This window comes from Uranotaenia lowii, chromosome 3, assembly GCF_029784155.1.
Source record: "Uranotaenia lowii strain MFRU-FL chromosome 3, ASM2978415v1, whole genome shotgun sequence".
Lineage (NCBI taxonomy): Eukaryota > Metazoa > Arthropoda > Insecta > Diptera > Culicidae > Uranotaenia > Uranotaenia lowii.
In genome coordinates, this window is record NC_073693.1 from 103,177,647 (window position 1) to 103,194,052 (window position 16,406).

The 16,406-nt window shown below is 38.8% G+C and overlaps 1 protein-coding gene across 2 annotated transcripts; it reads left to right on the forward strand.

Annotated features, from left to right (window-relative positions):
• Window positions 1–8,932: 8,932 nt before the first annotated feature.
• LOC129753673 (T-box transcription factor TBX6-like) lies at window positions 8,933–14,980 on the forward strand. Of its 2 annotated transcripts, none has more exons than XM_055749516.1 (5): window positions 8,933–9,567; window positions 10,433–10,592; window positions 12,363–12,630; window positions 12,720–12,857; window positions 13,321–14,980. In XM_055749516.1, the coding sequence occupies exons 1-5, from the start codon at window positions 9,480–9,482 to the stop codon at window positions 13,870–13,872; spliced, it is 1,206 nt and encodes a 401-aa protein (XP_055605491.1). In that variant the 5' UTR covers window positions 8,933–9,479; the 3' UTR covers window positions 13,873–14,980. The 2 variants fall into 2 exon arrangements, with proteins under 2 accessions (XP_055605491.1, XP_055605492.1); XM_055749517.1 differs by lacking the exon at window positions 8,933–9,567 and adding an exon at window positions 10,252–10,360.
• Window positions 14,981–16,406: the final 1,426 nt, after the last annotated feature.

The following is a 16,406-nucleotide window of genomic DNA, read 5'->3' on the forward strand; positions in this document are numbered from 1 at the left end:
CCAAATATTAGATACGCTTTTCGTTATGCTAAGCAGAATTACCCACCAAATGTAAATTAAACTATGAAACAATATTAATAGAAATCAAATACGACACTCAGAATAACTGAAGAAAACGAAATCTACACATTTTGGTTCGTTTTTGTCGAAATAAGGCATGACTAATCATTTTGTGCGCTGAGGTGGTCTTGTGGATAGGCTGGCGCGAGTCTGGTAATCCAGGCGTACTGGGTTCGATTCCCGGTATCGGCAAGAAAAACTTTTGGGTTCGAATCCCAAAAGTTGCCGACAGGTAAGATGTGTTTTATTGTATAAACATAATCATATATTCCAGAGGGAATGCATCTGGGGATAATCTGAAGAGACTTTTGCAAGCGGAGTGGATTGCCAACCATTGTAGGTCTCTGAAGGTTGGATGCCTTCCCTCGACGAACCATCGGCCGTGGAAGCCTGAGAAGCAATTCGAAGGCCAAGCCACACAGACATAGGATGGACCTTGCTACCGATGGGGGAACCATACATACATACATACATACATACATACATACATACATACATACATACATACATACATACATACATACAAACATACATACATACATACATACATACATACATAAGGCACGACCAATCATTTTAACTGGGTTCTATTAATGCTAGCATAGCTAATAATTCAATTAAAAAACTATGGTTTTCAAGAGAAAACTCAATAGTTTTCATTGGTTTTTCTTATAACCCCTTTTAAGGCATTTGATCTTGGAAGCTCAAAACTTTTGTTCGAATGAGCCCATCTAGTTTGATCACTTTATTTTTAAGTTTAATTTTCAAACACCACCAAAATTATAATTTTTTTTATGGTATACTCTATGAGAATCGGTTCAGTAGTTTTAAAGATATAGTAAAAATAGTTGTCCGGGTCTATATAACCCTAAACGGCTTATTGTACTTTTTTACCCGAAATAGGCTGGGTAATGTTTGGATTGAAATTGAAAAATGGAATTGTTAAGAGCAAGTTCACTGGTGTTGAGAAAAAGTGGTAGAAATTTTGACATTTTAAAAATTTTACCATGCACAAATATTTTCAAGACTTTGGGGCGTTGTATTTTTTTACAGCACTGTTTCTATTTCAGCCGTATGTGATAGAAATATTGCTATTTTTGCATCACAGCATGCGAAAATACAACACGTGTTGTAATAAAACTAGAAGCACAGAGAACAGACGTACAAGCTAGCCCACGAAACTTGTGTAAAAATCCCAACACCCTTTTTGATTTTTTGTGAGTTTATATATGATTACGTCTTTTCGAAAACTGGGCACTTTAAAGTTAATTTGTGACTTTTGAACGGCGCAATAGATGGCACTGTTTGTAGTCGATTTCAAACGTATTTTTTTGGTGATAGCATTTGAAATTTTACACACTTTTTTGACGATTTTATGTTCGAGCTTGTACGTCTGTTCTCTGTGCTAGAAGGCCACAGATCTTGAAAATGTTTTTGCATGGCAAAATTTTCAAAATGTGCCGTAAGTGTCAAAATTTCTTCCACTTTTTCCCAACACCAGTGAACTTGCTCTAATAGAACAGCTTAGAATGTGTTTTTATTTTGAACTAGTTTTAACTAATAATGTGCTAATAACAATTTGTCTTCGGGCTTCCAACATTGAACTGATTTTAGGACACTATTTACAGCCAAATCTGAACTGTGAATATACAATTCTGAAACCTTTAATCCAAGTTTCAAATTTTAAAGTTCCGAACTTAGAATTCTTTGAAAAAATCAAAATTCTTAGTTATGAAATCAAAGTTCTCCTAATCCTGGCAAAATGTATAGGTACTCGAAACACCTGCAGTGCATTAGCATTCTTTTCAAACCGATCGAACGTAAGAAACGTCTCATTACCGCAAACTGCAAAAACATTCTAGCAACCTTAGAGAACTTCCCATACCTACGTCATAAAAATCAGCACATCCCCCAAAATTCAATAGTACTCAGGTAAAACGATCTCACATTGATATCCCGTCGGGGATTTCCAAGGTTTACTTCGTTGACGAAAAAATCATTCCCGAGACCCACTGAATGGGGGTTTTCCCGGACCAAGGATCAATCGATGCATGCGTGTGCATTGTCCTTCTGGCTGCTACCCGCTCGTTTACGCTTCCAGCTTGAGTGTTCGGTATCTTTATTCGTCGAAATGGAGGTAGGCAATAAAATCATTTGTGCCAAGTGCTGTTTCGTCTCCCGGAGATCAAACGTTTCTGTTGCCTGTTTGAGGGATGCAAATGACTAGACTACTGCCCCTCATAATCCTAATGAGAACCACTTGAAAAAACAATGCCAGACCAATTGCGGCGACCGGTGTAGAACTTTTACTGCATTTAACTGCATGCCGGCTTCAACTGTGTGTACTTTATCTATCGAACGAGGGATGAATGTTCAACTTTTTGGGTCTCGGATGGGTCGATTGAGAGGGTCCCGCAAAAAAGGGGTGGAACCCGTAGTAATCCTGCTTTTGTCACCTGTAGCAGCCGAATTTTGGCCGAGGCCGTTCGTTCGGGCAGCTGGTTTGAGAATTGAGTCGTTTAGTTTTGTCTTTAACCCTTCGTTTCATAAAGTTACAAATTTGCAACAATTAATGTATGGAAAAATGGAAAAATCGTATTTTATTTTAATTTTTTTTCTTGATGTACTCATCATTTTCAACTGTTTAAACTGATTTTAAAGGAAAAATAAAAAATCATGAAACGAAGGGTTAAAGTATCCCTCGAAATAGAAATCTGGAATCAAATGTAATATGAAATTATGCATTGAAATTTTACAGGGCTTATGAAGACATATTTTGTTTAGTAAACAAAGTGAGAAAATCGCATTCTTAAGCCTTTAAATGTTCATCATGATTTGAGGTAAAATATTCACAGAAATAAATGATGACATTTAAATTAGGGGAGATAAGGGCATAACGAGCACCCAGGGCATAATAAGCACTACTCTTTTCTATGAAAATACGTATTTTCTTAAATAAATTTTTATGAGGATTTGTTTCGTACTTCCTATAGTATTAATTTTTCACAAAAAAAAGGAATCTCCTTATCATCTTTACAGAGATATTTAAAAAAAACTAGCTTGGTTCTCAAGTGACGAAAATATTATAATTTTTGAGCACCACGAAATAAGCTCTTATGATCTTTAAATCACCTTGATCTATAATGTACGCACTGCAACATGATGTACACATTGTTTCTCAATTTTACCATCATAACATTTTTGATTTTTCACTTTTATCAATTTTAAACACGTTTTTACTTAAATTTGTTGATCGAGGTATATCGAGGCACGATGAGCATTTTCTACCGTAGAATTTAGCAGCGAATTAAAATTGACTAGTTTATATCCGACGATTTAGCCTATTGGTAAGGTGTCGCAGAGGTAATAAAAAGACTAGAGTTCGATTTCTGTTCGAGGTGATTTTTTCCATTTACAATTCATGATCGATTTTTTTAATTGTTACATTATACGGCTAGTAGCAGCATCCGCCAAACAAAGCACATCTGTGTCGAAGACCGTAACTTCGTATCTTAGGCAAAAAAATTATTAGCAATTGGATAGAGATAGGCTTTTGGAATCAGAAAACAATTAATTCAACGCATAAGTACTTTTCAAAACTTGGCACAAAAACCATTAGCAAGCTCGGTACCACAGAAGAAACAAAAATGATATCGAATTTTCAGAACAACATAAACTCAAAACTATATATTTTGAAAGTTAATATTGCCCCCAATAAAGTAACAAGTTATATACAATTACGATTCTACGTAGACTCGACAATCCGGTGCCTCGATTATCCGCGATTCAATTATTAGTGTATTTTTTTTTTGTTAAGGACCTTTTTTACATTCGGTCCCTCAGTGTATTTTGACTCGATTATCCGATCACTTTTTTCCGTAATTTTAAAAATATTGAAAATAAATAAAAAAAAACAACAATTTTGCTCTTGATTCAAAGGGAGTGCTATTGCAGCTTAAGAAACAAATTTTGTTAAACATATTATTACATTTACGCTTGAAGTTCAAGATTTTCCACGCAATTTCCACAACTTGGATTGTTTCTATTTCGGCAAACGGGTTTGCTATGTCTGAGTGATGATATCCGAATTAATCTCTTTGCATTTTTTTATCATATTGATTTAGCGATCCACATTGACGAAAAAATCGCGTTTTTTCAAAAATGTATCATCGTTATCATGGAATAGGATTGCCAGATTGCCCGGTTTTATCCGGGTTTGCCTGGATATTCAATAAATAATTTGGAAAAAGTCCGGCCCGGATTTCATTGAAAAATGCCCGGATTTATTCACTTTACTTGGCAAATCAAACAAAAAAAAAAACAAACTGTGCTGCAAATTTTTTTTATTTATGCCTTCAAAACGAGTTTTTTTTACCAATTTTCGTAAAAATAATCATGAAAGGAAGCCTTAAATACGATTTTAAATCTGTCGATGAATTTTGATGAAAAAAATTTTTGTGGAGTAATCTCTAGGTTTTGACAAAATTTGCCCGGAAAATGTCTGGATTTTGATCATCAATTTTGAAATCAAATGCCCGGATTTTGCCAGGTTTTTATAAAATATTGCCCGAATACTCGCAGAAAAAAAAATCTATCAACCTTATCCTAGAATGAAGAGTCAATATTAAGATTCAAAATACCCATAATTTCTTCATTCATCATTCATCACATCAATCTAAACGTCTTCTTCTTGAAAGGTGTAATGTCATAATCTGTCTATCTGAATTGCAATTTCCACGAAAGTTTTTTAATTAACTCAATCAGTTGAATCAATAGTTACGCGAGGTACAATATATTTCATTTGAACTGAAAATTGCGAGTTCTATAGAATTTTGGAATGATCATGATAAATGATAAATGAAACAAATGATTTATTCATGGTTTTAAATCAGAATTTCATGATTATTTATTAAAAACAAAATTATCAAAATTGATTTGCTAGAAAGTATTATATTCATTTGTAAACAATCGTCAAAAATCCTAAAGAAATCGCATTTTCAACCCAAACCTGAAATATTGTAGCGGGCGTAATCTTTGACTCAACCGATACACATTTTAAAAAAATTACCACATGATAGTTTTGTGTTTGTAAACTCACTTTAAAAATTTCAACAATGGGCGTAGCGTGATTTCTAAGATATTTCAGTTCGACTGCTAAAAATTCGATTTTAGTAGAATTGATGTACCTCAAGTCGCACATAGAGATGTCAAATATTGTGAGAAAATTGTTTTTGAACCATCATTTGAAAAAAAATATGAACGAAAAAAAATTCAGGGTTAAATCTTATGAAAGTTCAAAGTTGAAATTTCAGTGCGCATGCATCCCATTTCTATAGAGTTATGAACGGTAATGTGAATGTACTTTTAAGTTGAGGCCCTTGGAGCCAAAGGGGTATAAGTTAGGGTTGCCATCCGTCCCGCAAAAGCGGGACATGTCCCGCTTTTTTAGGAAATGTCTCGCCGTCCCGCTTTTTCTCAAAATGTTCCGCTTTTTCTTGAGAAAATTATTATGGAAGACTCAACCTTCTCCGATTCAACCATTTAAAAATAGTTGGTTCATGCTTGTTGAAAACGCTTTTTATAGAATCTCTCCTAGATCATTTCAACTTCTGTCATTTTTTCTAATATTCTTTTATCCATTTATGATTTTGAAAACTAGAAATGTTCCTACTTGAAGAACATGACTGATAAGGCTGTTAAAATTTAATAAGTAACACGTTTATGAAGTTTCACTGACTAAAATTGGAAAACCAAAATTTTGCCTTAATATAAATTAATTGGTACAACACAGAAAATCATTCAAATATATTTTTTTCGTTTCTTTTTTTCTCAAAACCAGCAGCATGTTTTTTTTCAAAGTTTAGATAAAGCAAGATTTAATAAATCGTTTAGTTCTAAGCATTTAAGGTTGCCAGAATATCCGTGCAATATTATCTTACAACCAGGCAAAACAACGAAATTATTCATTATAAATAAAAAGAATTCACTTGAAATTTTATTTTCACATCAAAACACATCAGCATACTTTGAATCGTATTTTAGGCTTCCGAAAAACTGTTCATGATTATTTAGATTAAACTTTCTGAAGAAAAATCGTTTTTGGACGCAAATATAAAAAAATAAAATAACTCAATTTACAATTTTTGTTCAATTTTGGAAATAAAGTGAATAAATCTGTGCAAAATCCAGGATTTTTTATACAAAAAGCGAGCAATCGGGTCGGACCAAACTCTTGCTAAATTTTGTGTCAAATATTTATCCGGGCAAGTCTGTGTAAGGCCGGGAAATCTGGCTAGCTTATCTTAGCATCACTATAACAATTGGGTTCAGTTAAGCGTTTGTTTTGAGCACGTTCCAGCGATGTTTATATTTTTCTTATGAACGAAATAAATATCCCCTGAACGTACAGTTTAAGGAAAAAGTCTAACTCTAGATAAAATAGAACAGAACTAACGAGCCAAAAAACATTTTGAATCGAGCAATGAATGCATGGACCAGCTAAATTAAATAGACTTGGTAAATGATAAAAAAGGGTGTTTAAAAAAATTAAAACTTTCTCAAATTTGGGATTTTAAATTACTCTGAACTACAACACATTCGATTAATTTGTTCGCAGTTTACAAAAATGAAAGTTTTTCTTATGAATGCAATTTTTCAAACAAACCTCATTTATACATATTTTATTACTTTCTATGCACTATTTTAACTGAAGGAACATAAACATATGTATGGTAATGATCATAAACATTATGTTTTTAGGAGTTTCCAGTATGCCCGCTTTTTAAGGCAAAGTCTCGCTTTTTTCGTGAAAGTTCCCGCTTTTTTTTTTAAAGTATCTTGTAAGCCTAGTATAAGTGCAAAAAGGGTTATTTCGAGAAAACAAGCTTTAAAATTGATTTGTTTGGCAATTTTTCATAAATTTTTCGAGAATTTGTATTTGGCATCATTAACTCAAAATCGACAATTTTTTCACTTATACCCCTTTGGCTCTGAGAGCCTCAGATGCATTTTATACCCTTTTCTTATTCAGAAAAAGTAAAATAAAAAGTTTTCGTGGTTAAAATTCCGACTATCCCTCGGATTCGATTATCCGCTCCGGAAAAAAATGGGGGGGAACGAAAAATCGTGCCCGACCTGTATCTTAGTTTATCCCCCCGAAATAATAGCTAACGCATAATATCAACACGAAAAAAGTACCGTCAACTGGGGCAACATGCAACAATTTTTAACTTAAAAGGCTTCTAAAAAACTTATGTTCACAGTTAACCCTACCCCTAATGCATCAAAAATTTCAAGGATGATGGGACGTCAAATTGGTGTAGTTAGAAAAATTATTGGTTTCTTTAGTTATTTTTCATTTTCTAAAAACATGCGATTTTCACCCTCCTTAGAAAATGTGGTAACTTGCAACAAACTTTGTTTTTAATGAAATATCTTATGAACACGTATGAAAATTCTTCCTTTTTCCTTTTTCCTTTTTAGAATCTCAATATAGGAAAACAATACTCATTTCTTAACACTTCAATATTAAATTCAAGAAAAATCCATAGATGATTTAACATTTTTTTATTTTAATTTTAAAATCTTAAGTTCTCAATCGTTTTCGAAAATTCATCTCAGCGTTCTCGTTGTTAATGTCATATAATTAAGGCTTTTCAAAGCATATATCTAATAACTAACATTGAGCGAGTAAAAATTTTTGTTCAGTTCCATTTTTTCTTTCCTCTGAGTTTTGAGATGCTTTCATTCATTGTGAAGCTATTTATTAATTTTTTAGTTATCAGATAAGCTTTATCAAGTGAAAGAAAATTTCTTCAATCTTTAATGTCTTAAAAATGATTTTTTTATTTGAAAGACGTAAGGATGAATTCATAAAAATTGAAACTTTTTCAGTATTTTGAACAATCTTCCGATATCAAAATTTTAAAACTTGAAACAATATTATACAACGCATTTTTCTTATCTTTCTAACAGACCGGATTTAATAGAGTCATAGTCAAGTATTGAACGATTTCGGTCAATCCCGACGTTTCGACCGTTCAGCTCTATCGTCTTCTTCAAGGGTGAACAATCGTTAAAGTTAATCAAGCCATAGTGATCGAAATCAGTAGTAAGAAAAACTCCAAGTGTTACTGACAACAATAAAATCCCCCTTCGCGATATAGTGAAATGGCTACAACAAATAAATTTTTTGATTCGAACCGATTCGGAACACGCGGTCACGCGGCCCTATTTACTTTTCACGCCATTTGATTTGGAAACAAGTTTATGCGGAGAACCAATAAAATTAGAAGAAGATGTAAAACTGTGACATTTTAACGAATCCGAACGAACGAACGAACGAACGATGTCGGCAGCGACGACGTCAACCGAAGGGAGAAAGAAACGAAAAAGAGGACAGATCACGTAATGGTTCGGTCGGTTGAAGGAAGAGCTCAGAAGATGTGGCACTAATACACTCGAAAGAAAATGGGAAAGGTTGTTTGCATCGGTATGAAAGGAAAAGTAGGCGGAGCTAGGCTGCAGCCAGTCGGTATGAAAACTGGTTTAGACAAACCAGACAAATGGAAAAGAAAATGAAGAACCACGGCACGGCAGCTGCCGTTCTCTTCGTCTTTGTAGTGGAGGTGAGGCTGTATTGGATTACATGACGTCTTTTGTCGCCTTGTACTGCCTTTGAAACGGCAGCGGTCTCAAGCCGGGCCCCTAGGGAAGAACGAACAGCAGTGGAAGAAGCGGCGAAAACAGGTTTTGGCCTTCGTTGAGAATGTGTGCGGTGCGAACGACGACGACGACGACCAAGCCCGAAGAAGCTTCGAGTAAAGCGGACGACCGAAGAAGCCGAGCTGTCCGAAGAAGTTAGCACTCGGTTGTTTGTTTTAAGTGAAACCAGTTGTCGAGCAAACTTGAAGGTGGGTGGACGTACATCGTGCGTAGCCTGGAAAAGTAATATTTGAATATCGGTTGTTTACAAGTGCAGAATTTTTTCCTCTATTAACAAGTTTTGTGCGGAAAAGTTTTTCACGTAACGAGACTCGAAGTTTGGAGTAGTCGGTAACGCGAAACTTCATTGAAGCAAAAAATTTATTCGGTTGACTTTTGTCGAAGAAGAATCAAACTTTTGGGTTGGCGGTGTATGTTGAGTACAGAAGCAAGAAGCAAGTTAGTTGAAAACATTGCGTGTGAGCAGCCTTTTGAATTAAAGGTGAAGCCTTACTAGTGTCGTGCAAATCGGGGCGCAAAACGCCACGGAATCATCAAGCGTATCGTGTGTACTGTGGCCAGTGAGTCGGTCCAGTTAAAAGGATTACCTGAAATTATCGCAAGTTTTTAGTTTTGGTGTGTTTGCGTTTGAAGTACGCTGTGTACGCGAATTGACGTGATACTCCGACGCAAAAAAGATCGAAGAGAGTAAAAGTATGACGGAGCTAATGGATTTAAGAATGCATCACCACTTGGCGCTCCAGACGGAGATCTATCGGCAGCAAATGCTGCAACGTTTACCAGGTAAGTTTTTGATAAACGATTACGTTTTCGGGGTATCGAGTATTTGACGAGGGTTAGAAGATTGTCAGAAAGTTTGAAAGGGTTTGGCATTTAGCGTAAAACTTGAACCTCACGCAGGTGTTGTTCGGGAATCGATCAATCTTCGTCACCTCGTTTGTCAAATGGTGTTTGACCTGACCCTTCGGGCGAAGTGTTATCGCAGCCTACAGGTTCGACAATGTTTAGGACTTGTCCCCGTTTGCGACTAGCGACTGTCAATTAAAATTTCAAGTTATCGTTGCGAAGCCGTCGGGTACTTTATCCTGATAGCGTTCGCTCGTGTTTAAAGACATATTTTGAATGGCAAACCTGTTTATACTGCAAGAAAAACGTCTCAGCAGGCTCTTTTAATCAAAAATAGTGGGTAAGTCTCAGTAGCCTTTGGAGAAATTTTTGACGCAAAGTTTTGATTAGGTTAACGAGTCTGTTCGCTAACGAGATAATCAGCAGCTTAATTTCTTCGAGCGATTTTTGCTCATTTCGTTTTGAACGTCTTTCTGCTGTTTGGACCACCTAAGAAGACCTTTTTGCGTGCAATTTTCGATGGAAGATCTTCACGATTCCTTCCATCAAACCCTGATTGATGATCCCGAAACAAGCGCAACAAATTTAAAGTAAACAAAGTAGGCTTACCCTTGCTTCGCTATTAAAAATAAACAACACATCAAACTGTGAAATGATGTAGAAGTTTTGGAAATTTTCACGCCACTTCAAAACATTCTAAGCATTTGGGCAATCTCCGCAGCGGATTATCGTGAATGTGTTAATTGTATTCGACGCTCAGAAAACTAATTTTCCCACTCTCCTTTTTCTTCGGGTTTTACAGATCCTTATCCGACGATGCTACCGGTGCCGGCACCACGGCCGCTGATGTTGTCTCCGCGCTTCCCTCTGCCAGCCGAGGTGGACATCAAGCTGCAGAACAAGGAACTCTGGAGTCAGTTCCACCGCATCGGTACCGAGATGATCATCACCAAGAGTGGACGGTAAGTTTTCGACTTTCATACTTTTCTTATCTCCGGATGCGGCCTGTACCTACAACACTAGCAACAGGTCGGTCCCACATTTCACAGCTTTTAACACTTGACCGGCCTTGGCGCCAAGCTATGGTTTATGACCGTCGGCAAAACCCCGGCAGCTTCAGGGCCAGTATTTGATCAATTGGCCCTTGCTTGAAGCCCGCATTGCACCAAGAATTTCTTCGGCAAACTTACTCAGAGGTTTGCTATCCTAAAACAAAATATAAAAAAAATTTGACAAGACTTTGGCTCGTGAAAGGCCAGCAGCCTTCGGCCACATCCCGGAAAGCCGGGAACCACTTCAAAAGTCTCTTCTCAAGAGCCCCGAGAGAGAGAAAGACCTACGGGACGGCGGCGGGAGAAATCATAATTTTCCTCACAGCTTTTTTTATTAGGTGCCTTTTTGTTTTAGCACAATCATAAATTGCTGCTGCTGTTGCTAATGCCTTCGAACATACCCGGGACCTGAATCCCCGGGTTCGGTACCAAGTACCTCAGAGTCAGACTTGGCGCCAATTATGTTTACGGTCGTTTTGCGCCTGTCGTCTTTCTCCGGCTATTCTCGGTGATGCAAAGCGCTCGGCTGTGCTCTCGTAAAATCTCGGACCGAAATTTCCGCACTTGGACCGAAATTTATGATTTTCTGTCTGTTTTTTTCCTTTCTCGGTCTGTCTCGGGTGTGGTATCCCGAGGTCCGAGAAACTCAAGTGGACCCAAGTGTTTTCCACTGGCATTCTCTGGCTAGGAGAATATCTGACCCGTGTTTTTATTCTAGTATTGATAATCTAGCTGAAAATCGTTGGTTAATTGTTGCCACTGCAAACAACGCAAGATAAAAACACAGTCATCAGTCTTCCGCAAGTCACACCTCCAAGTTCAGGAATCAATCCGAGGCAATCAACGCACCTCAAAACAAATCTTCCTCCAAGTTTGTGAAGCCAGAAACGACGACGACGCAACCCAAAGACCAAACATACAAAGAAAAAAGAAGCGAGAAGTCATTATCTCAGCGGGAACACTTGTTCTGGACCCGGTTTTCCCGAAGTCTCGGGCCCGGCCGGAGACTCAAACCCGAAACGAAGTGTTTATTGTCTACTGCCCAGCGGGTGACCGGCCAGTTTTGGCGCCAAAGTTTCCCCTTCCTTCAGTTCGTTCCCGTTTGATCACAGTCAGGTTCTCCCTCCCTGCGACAATCTACACGATCTGATTTATCAATCAGACGCAACCCAGCAAGATCTCGACGATAATCCCACGGATCACGCTCCTACCTAGCTCTTCGGTCCGCGAAGGGTAATTAATGGAGAAATCGTATTCTAAGGTCTCTCTTCTTCGTCTTCACTCAAAAGTTTGAGCGTAAGATTTAAATTTTTACGATCACTTACAAATCATAAAAACGCATAAAACCGGGGTCGAGTGACCTCCGATTTCCGACCAAAAAGCGCTTGCGTAAAGAACTGAGGCCGAATAATTTGGTATCAAATAAAATTTAATTAAGCACAACATTCGGGCGATAAATGAGCGTGAAATCACCGTCGTCGTCGTCCCCCGAGAGAAATGTTAATTTAGCCGACGTCCGTGCGTTCGGGCCGAATCGGCAAGGTCCGGAAAGTGTTAAAAGCGATCTGTTTTTTCACGGCTTCATGCATCGATGCCTAACCATGACTCTACTACCTCTACACTAGCCCAAGCAGCATTACTAAGCGATTCCGTTTTCCCTTTTCTCTCTTCTTCCTGCAGACGAATGTTCCCCTCGATGCGGCTCTCGATCAACGGCCTTGAAGCGGAAGAGAACTATTGCGTACTGATCGAGATGGTCCCCATCAGCGACTGTCGGTTTAAATTCAGCGGCTCTCAGTGGGTGCCAGCTGGCGGCGCCGAACCTCAGAGCCCTCAGCGAATGTACCTGCACCCGGACAGTCCCGCCCTCGGATCCCACTGGACCTCCCAACCGGTCGTCTTTAACAAGGTCAAGCTGACCAACAACACCTTGGACAGTAATGGACATGTAAGTATCACCGAATCACAGCTTTCTTCTTAAAAGATTCCCCGCGCAGATCAGATGACTGATGATTTTTTTTTCTTCTTCCCTTACAGATCGTTCTCACCAGTATGCACAAATATCAGCCCCGCATCCATATCATCAAAACGTCGGATCCTTCCCAGATCCCGTGGTCACCGCAGTCGGCGTTTACGTTCCCGGAGACCGAATTCGTTGCCGTTACCGCTTATCAGGTTAGTATCGGGAGAAACCCTCTCTTGTCCCTAATCCAATCCATACACACCCCTATACTCGAATCTAAAGTCGCCGCCAGCCGCCAACTACTCGAAGAATCCATTAGAGCGAGGCTTAACCCCGACGTCATGGGGCGGCATCGATCTCTTTGATTCCCGAAAATCAAAACTTGTCGATCTTGAGTAAGCCGTACACGCTTCAACGACTTCATTTGCGGATCATTTTTTTTGTTGGTACCTTGTTTCGGTGTTCAACCACCCGCCAAACTGACGCATACCTCGAAACTCGAACGAAGTGATGCGGTAAGGCGGCCGCCGAAGATCCATCAGATAAAAATCTCCAGCCCGGGTACCCTTTGTCTGATCCTTTTTGGCTCCTCTATTCTTACCAGACATAGTTGTTTTTCCCCTTGGTTTTGTACATGGAATTAATTTTATTGTTTTATTTCTCTCTCCTCCGCAGAATGATCGCATCACCAAGCTGAAGATCGACAATAACCCATTCGCCAAGGGATTCCGGGAAACGGGCCAGTCTCGCTGCAAGCGAAAGGCCGGACTCATGAACTCTAGCTCTCGATCGGCCAATTCAGGTGCCGAAGACTCCGATGAATCCGAATTTACCGGCCCGGAACTCAAGCGACAACGAACGGATAGTGCCTCTTTAGACGACAGCGACATCTCCGTTAGCGATTCCTCCAGTAGCGGAACCAGCTCCCCGGTCAACGTTGATGATCTCCCTCTACGATCGCATCCACATCCCTACGGACAACCCTTCCACCAGATGTTGAATCCCTCGGCAATGGCGGCTGCCGGCTGGATGGATCTCATGTTCCCCTACTTCCAGCAACAGCAACAACACTCCCACATCCCTCTGGCACCCCAGCACCACAATCTTCATCATCAGCTCAAATTCCCAATGACCGTATCCCCCAAAGCTCTGGTAGAACAGTCCGTCGAAACTTCCGGCAAAAAGCTCGGCTTCAGCATATCCGCCATCCTCGGCTACGATCGGTAAATTCAACAAACAAAAAACTGAGACAGCAACGGGAGAAACTATCAGCCAAAGAACAAATCTCTTCGTAATCGTAACGGTGCAACAAAGCAAAAGAAGCAAGCAAACGAACGAAAGGAAGAAAAAAAACGACACGGGTGTAAATTAGTTCCTCACACATTCACACCTGGATGTGATAGCGTTGCGTCGTCGTCGTCAACGAACGATCGCTGAAGCCGCCGCAGACGCCATTTCCCTATGGACCCCCGACAGCAACAAAAACAACAAACTGCAGACAGCATCACTCGGATGATGGCTAAGCAAACACACTCGCTCGCTCGGGGAAGAATGCAACAAATGATCAACAACGAAACGAGGAAACAACAGCCAACAACGACGAGCTAATCTTGTTTGGGGGCTCTTTCAGGGTTTTGTGATTTTTGCCAAACAACTGATGCCATTGTGAGTTGTTGTCGTTGTTGTTCGCCATCGTCGTCGTCCATATGCCATGCGTTCGGAATTGGTTCAATTTGCTGGAATCCAGAAATAATGAATGTGGTGTGTTCCTACTTTTTTTTTTAGACCGTTCTTTATTTAGTGTGCAATCTTGTGTATGTGTATAGGAGCAGCAGTTTTGAAAAAAGATAAAAGAAGGCAAATGAGATGAAGTTAGGGATTAGATAAGGGGCCTGCAGAAAGAAAAGCTAAGACGGTTTAGAAGATCCGTTTGCAAAAGAAGCGCAGATGCAACGAGAATAGGTCAGAAGCAAAGCAATTGTTAATTATTTTTAGAAACTTCACTGATCGTGTGCATAGAAAGCGAAAGTCAAGTGAGTACTCTATTATAGTAATAGCCAGAGATGAACAAACGTAGATACCCATATGAATAGGTAGGTAGATAGAGACATTTTACTTTAGAGCGATAGGATCTTTGGTTCTACGGTTCATGACATTATTATTGTTATGCGATAGGATACAATTGTTTTAGATTTGTTAAGCCAGAAATCCTCTCGGAAGAACTATTGTTTCATTTGTATAAATTATTTTGTAGGTTTATAGGATCGAAATATTTCATTATCGAAATCTTAAAAGACTGTATACAATCAATAAATAGCAAAACAATCAAAATAAATTAACCACTGTTGTTTTGAAATGAACGGAAAAGAAACTTCATTATTCAGAACCGGGGAGAGAAATGGATGATGTCAATAAAGTAATGGTTGTTAGTGGTAAGTATACAGACAGAGAATCGTACGTACATTGGCCGTAGATACGTAGATGCCCGTGTTAGGGAAAGTTTTTTCGAGTGCCTCAGCTAAGACCTACAATCCTACGATCCCCATTGAAAGCACTTGTAGCCAGTTATGTTTAAAAAACCGAAAATTGGAGATATTTTTCTCAAAATTTTCATTACTTTGAAATGTTTGTTGAAACAATAATGATTTCTGTTGCAATGAAGCTAGAATTGGTATAATCTGAAAACTTTTCTCAGATGATATAGCTCTGTTATGGATATTAAAAAAGTTAGTTATTCTATCTCACTGCTGAATGGATTAAACAGTTTTTCAAAAAAAAAATTCTATTGCTTTTTAAATGTTGGTCATTTGCCCCCAAGACACTTAAGGTCTAAAACGCGTAGTTTCGGCAAAAAAAGTTTTGATTGCCTTGAGCGAGAAAGTAAAGAGGGAGAACTCTAAGATTTGAAAAGCTTGGTTAAACTGAGCGGCTAACTGGAGTAAGAGAGCGTCACCCGTTTTTGATGTAACGGGGCCTCCCAGGAAATACACCCGTCACCCGAATATGGATCCCAAAGCGACAAACTTATTAATAGTCATCAAGGTACCTCTTTCGGGGGTCTTGCCGGGGTATGTGTGAATCCTCAAGGAGCCCAGGGTCAGGACACATAACTTCTTTATTTGGCAAAACAAAAAGAATTGGATGAGTTAGGAACCAAAGCCAATTTTTCAGTCTTAAGGCTTCAATTAATTAAAAAATGACTCAGTGTATTGACTGAAACCATAAAAGATGAAAATAATTGAAATTAAAGGGTGATACGGTCAAAATTTGGACAATATCAACTTGACGTATTTCTTTCAATTTTGCACTTAAAAACCTGAACACCCCTCATTTTGAAGAAGAGCAGCGTATCAAAATTTTGCTCGCGCATCGCGAAAATCCGTTACAAATGTAATTAAAGTGTTTGGGGAACGTTTGTCGACAGCCAGGAAGTCTGGATCGGGGCCATCTGTACCTGTGGCTTGAAAAGCAACATTCCGGGACCGTCAACCAAGAAATTAACGTGAAAGAGTGTGTTACGAACGTCAAATTGATACATTTGCCTTCCTGGACGAAGGATCTTCCACTTCGCTGCTGGAAGAGGAAGTCGCGTCTCAATTAGGAACCGCTGGCGAAAAAGTTCCATTGAGTTTACTATGGACAGCCAACGTCACGCGTGAAGAACATGATTCACGGCGGATGAGTATGGATATATCAGGAAAAGGATCTCAAAAGCGTTTTGCGCTTAACAATGTTCGTACCGTCAAGAGGTTAGATCTCCC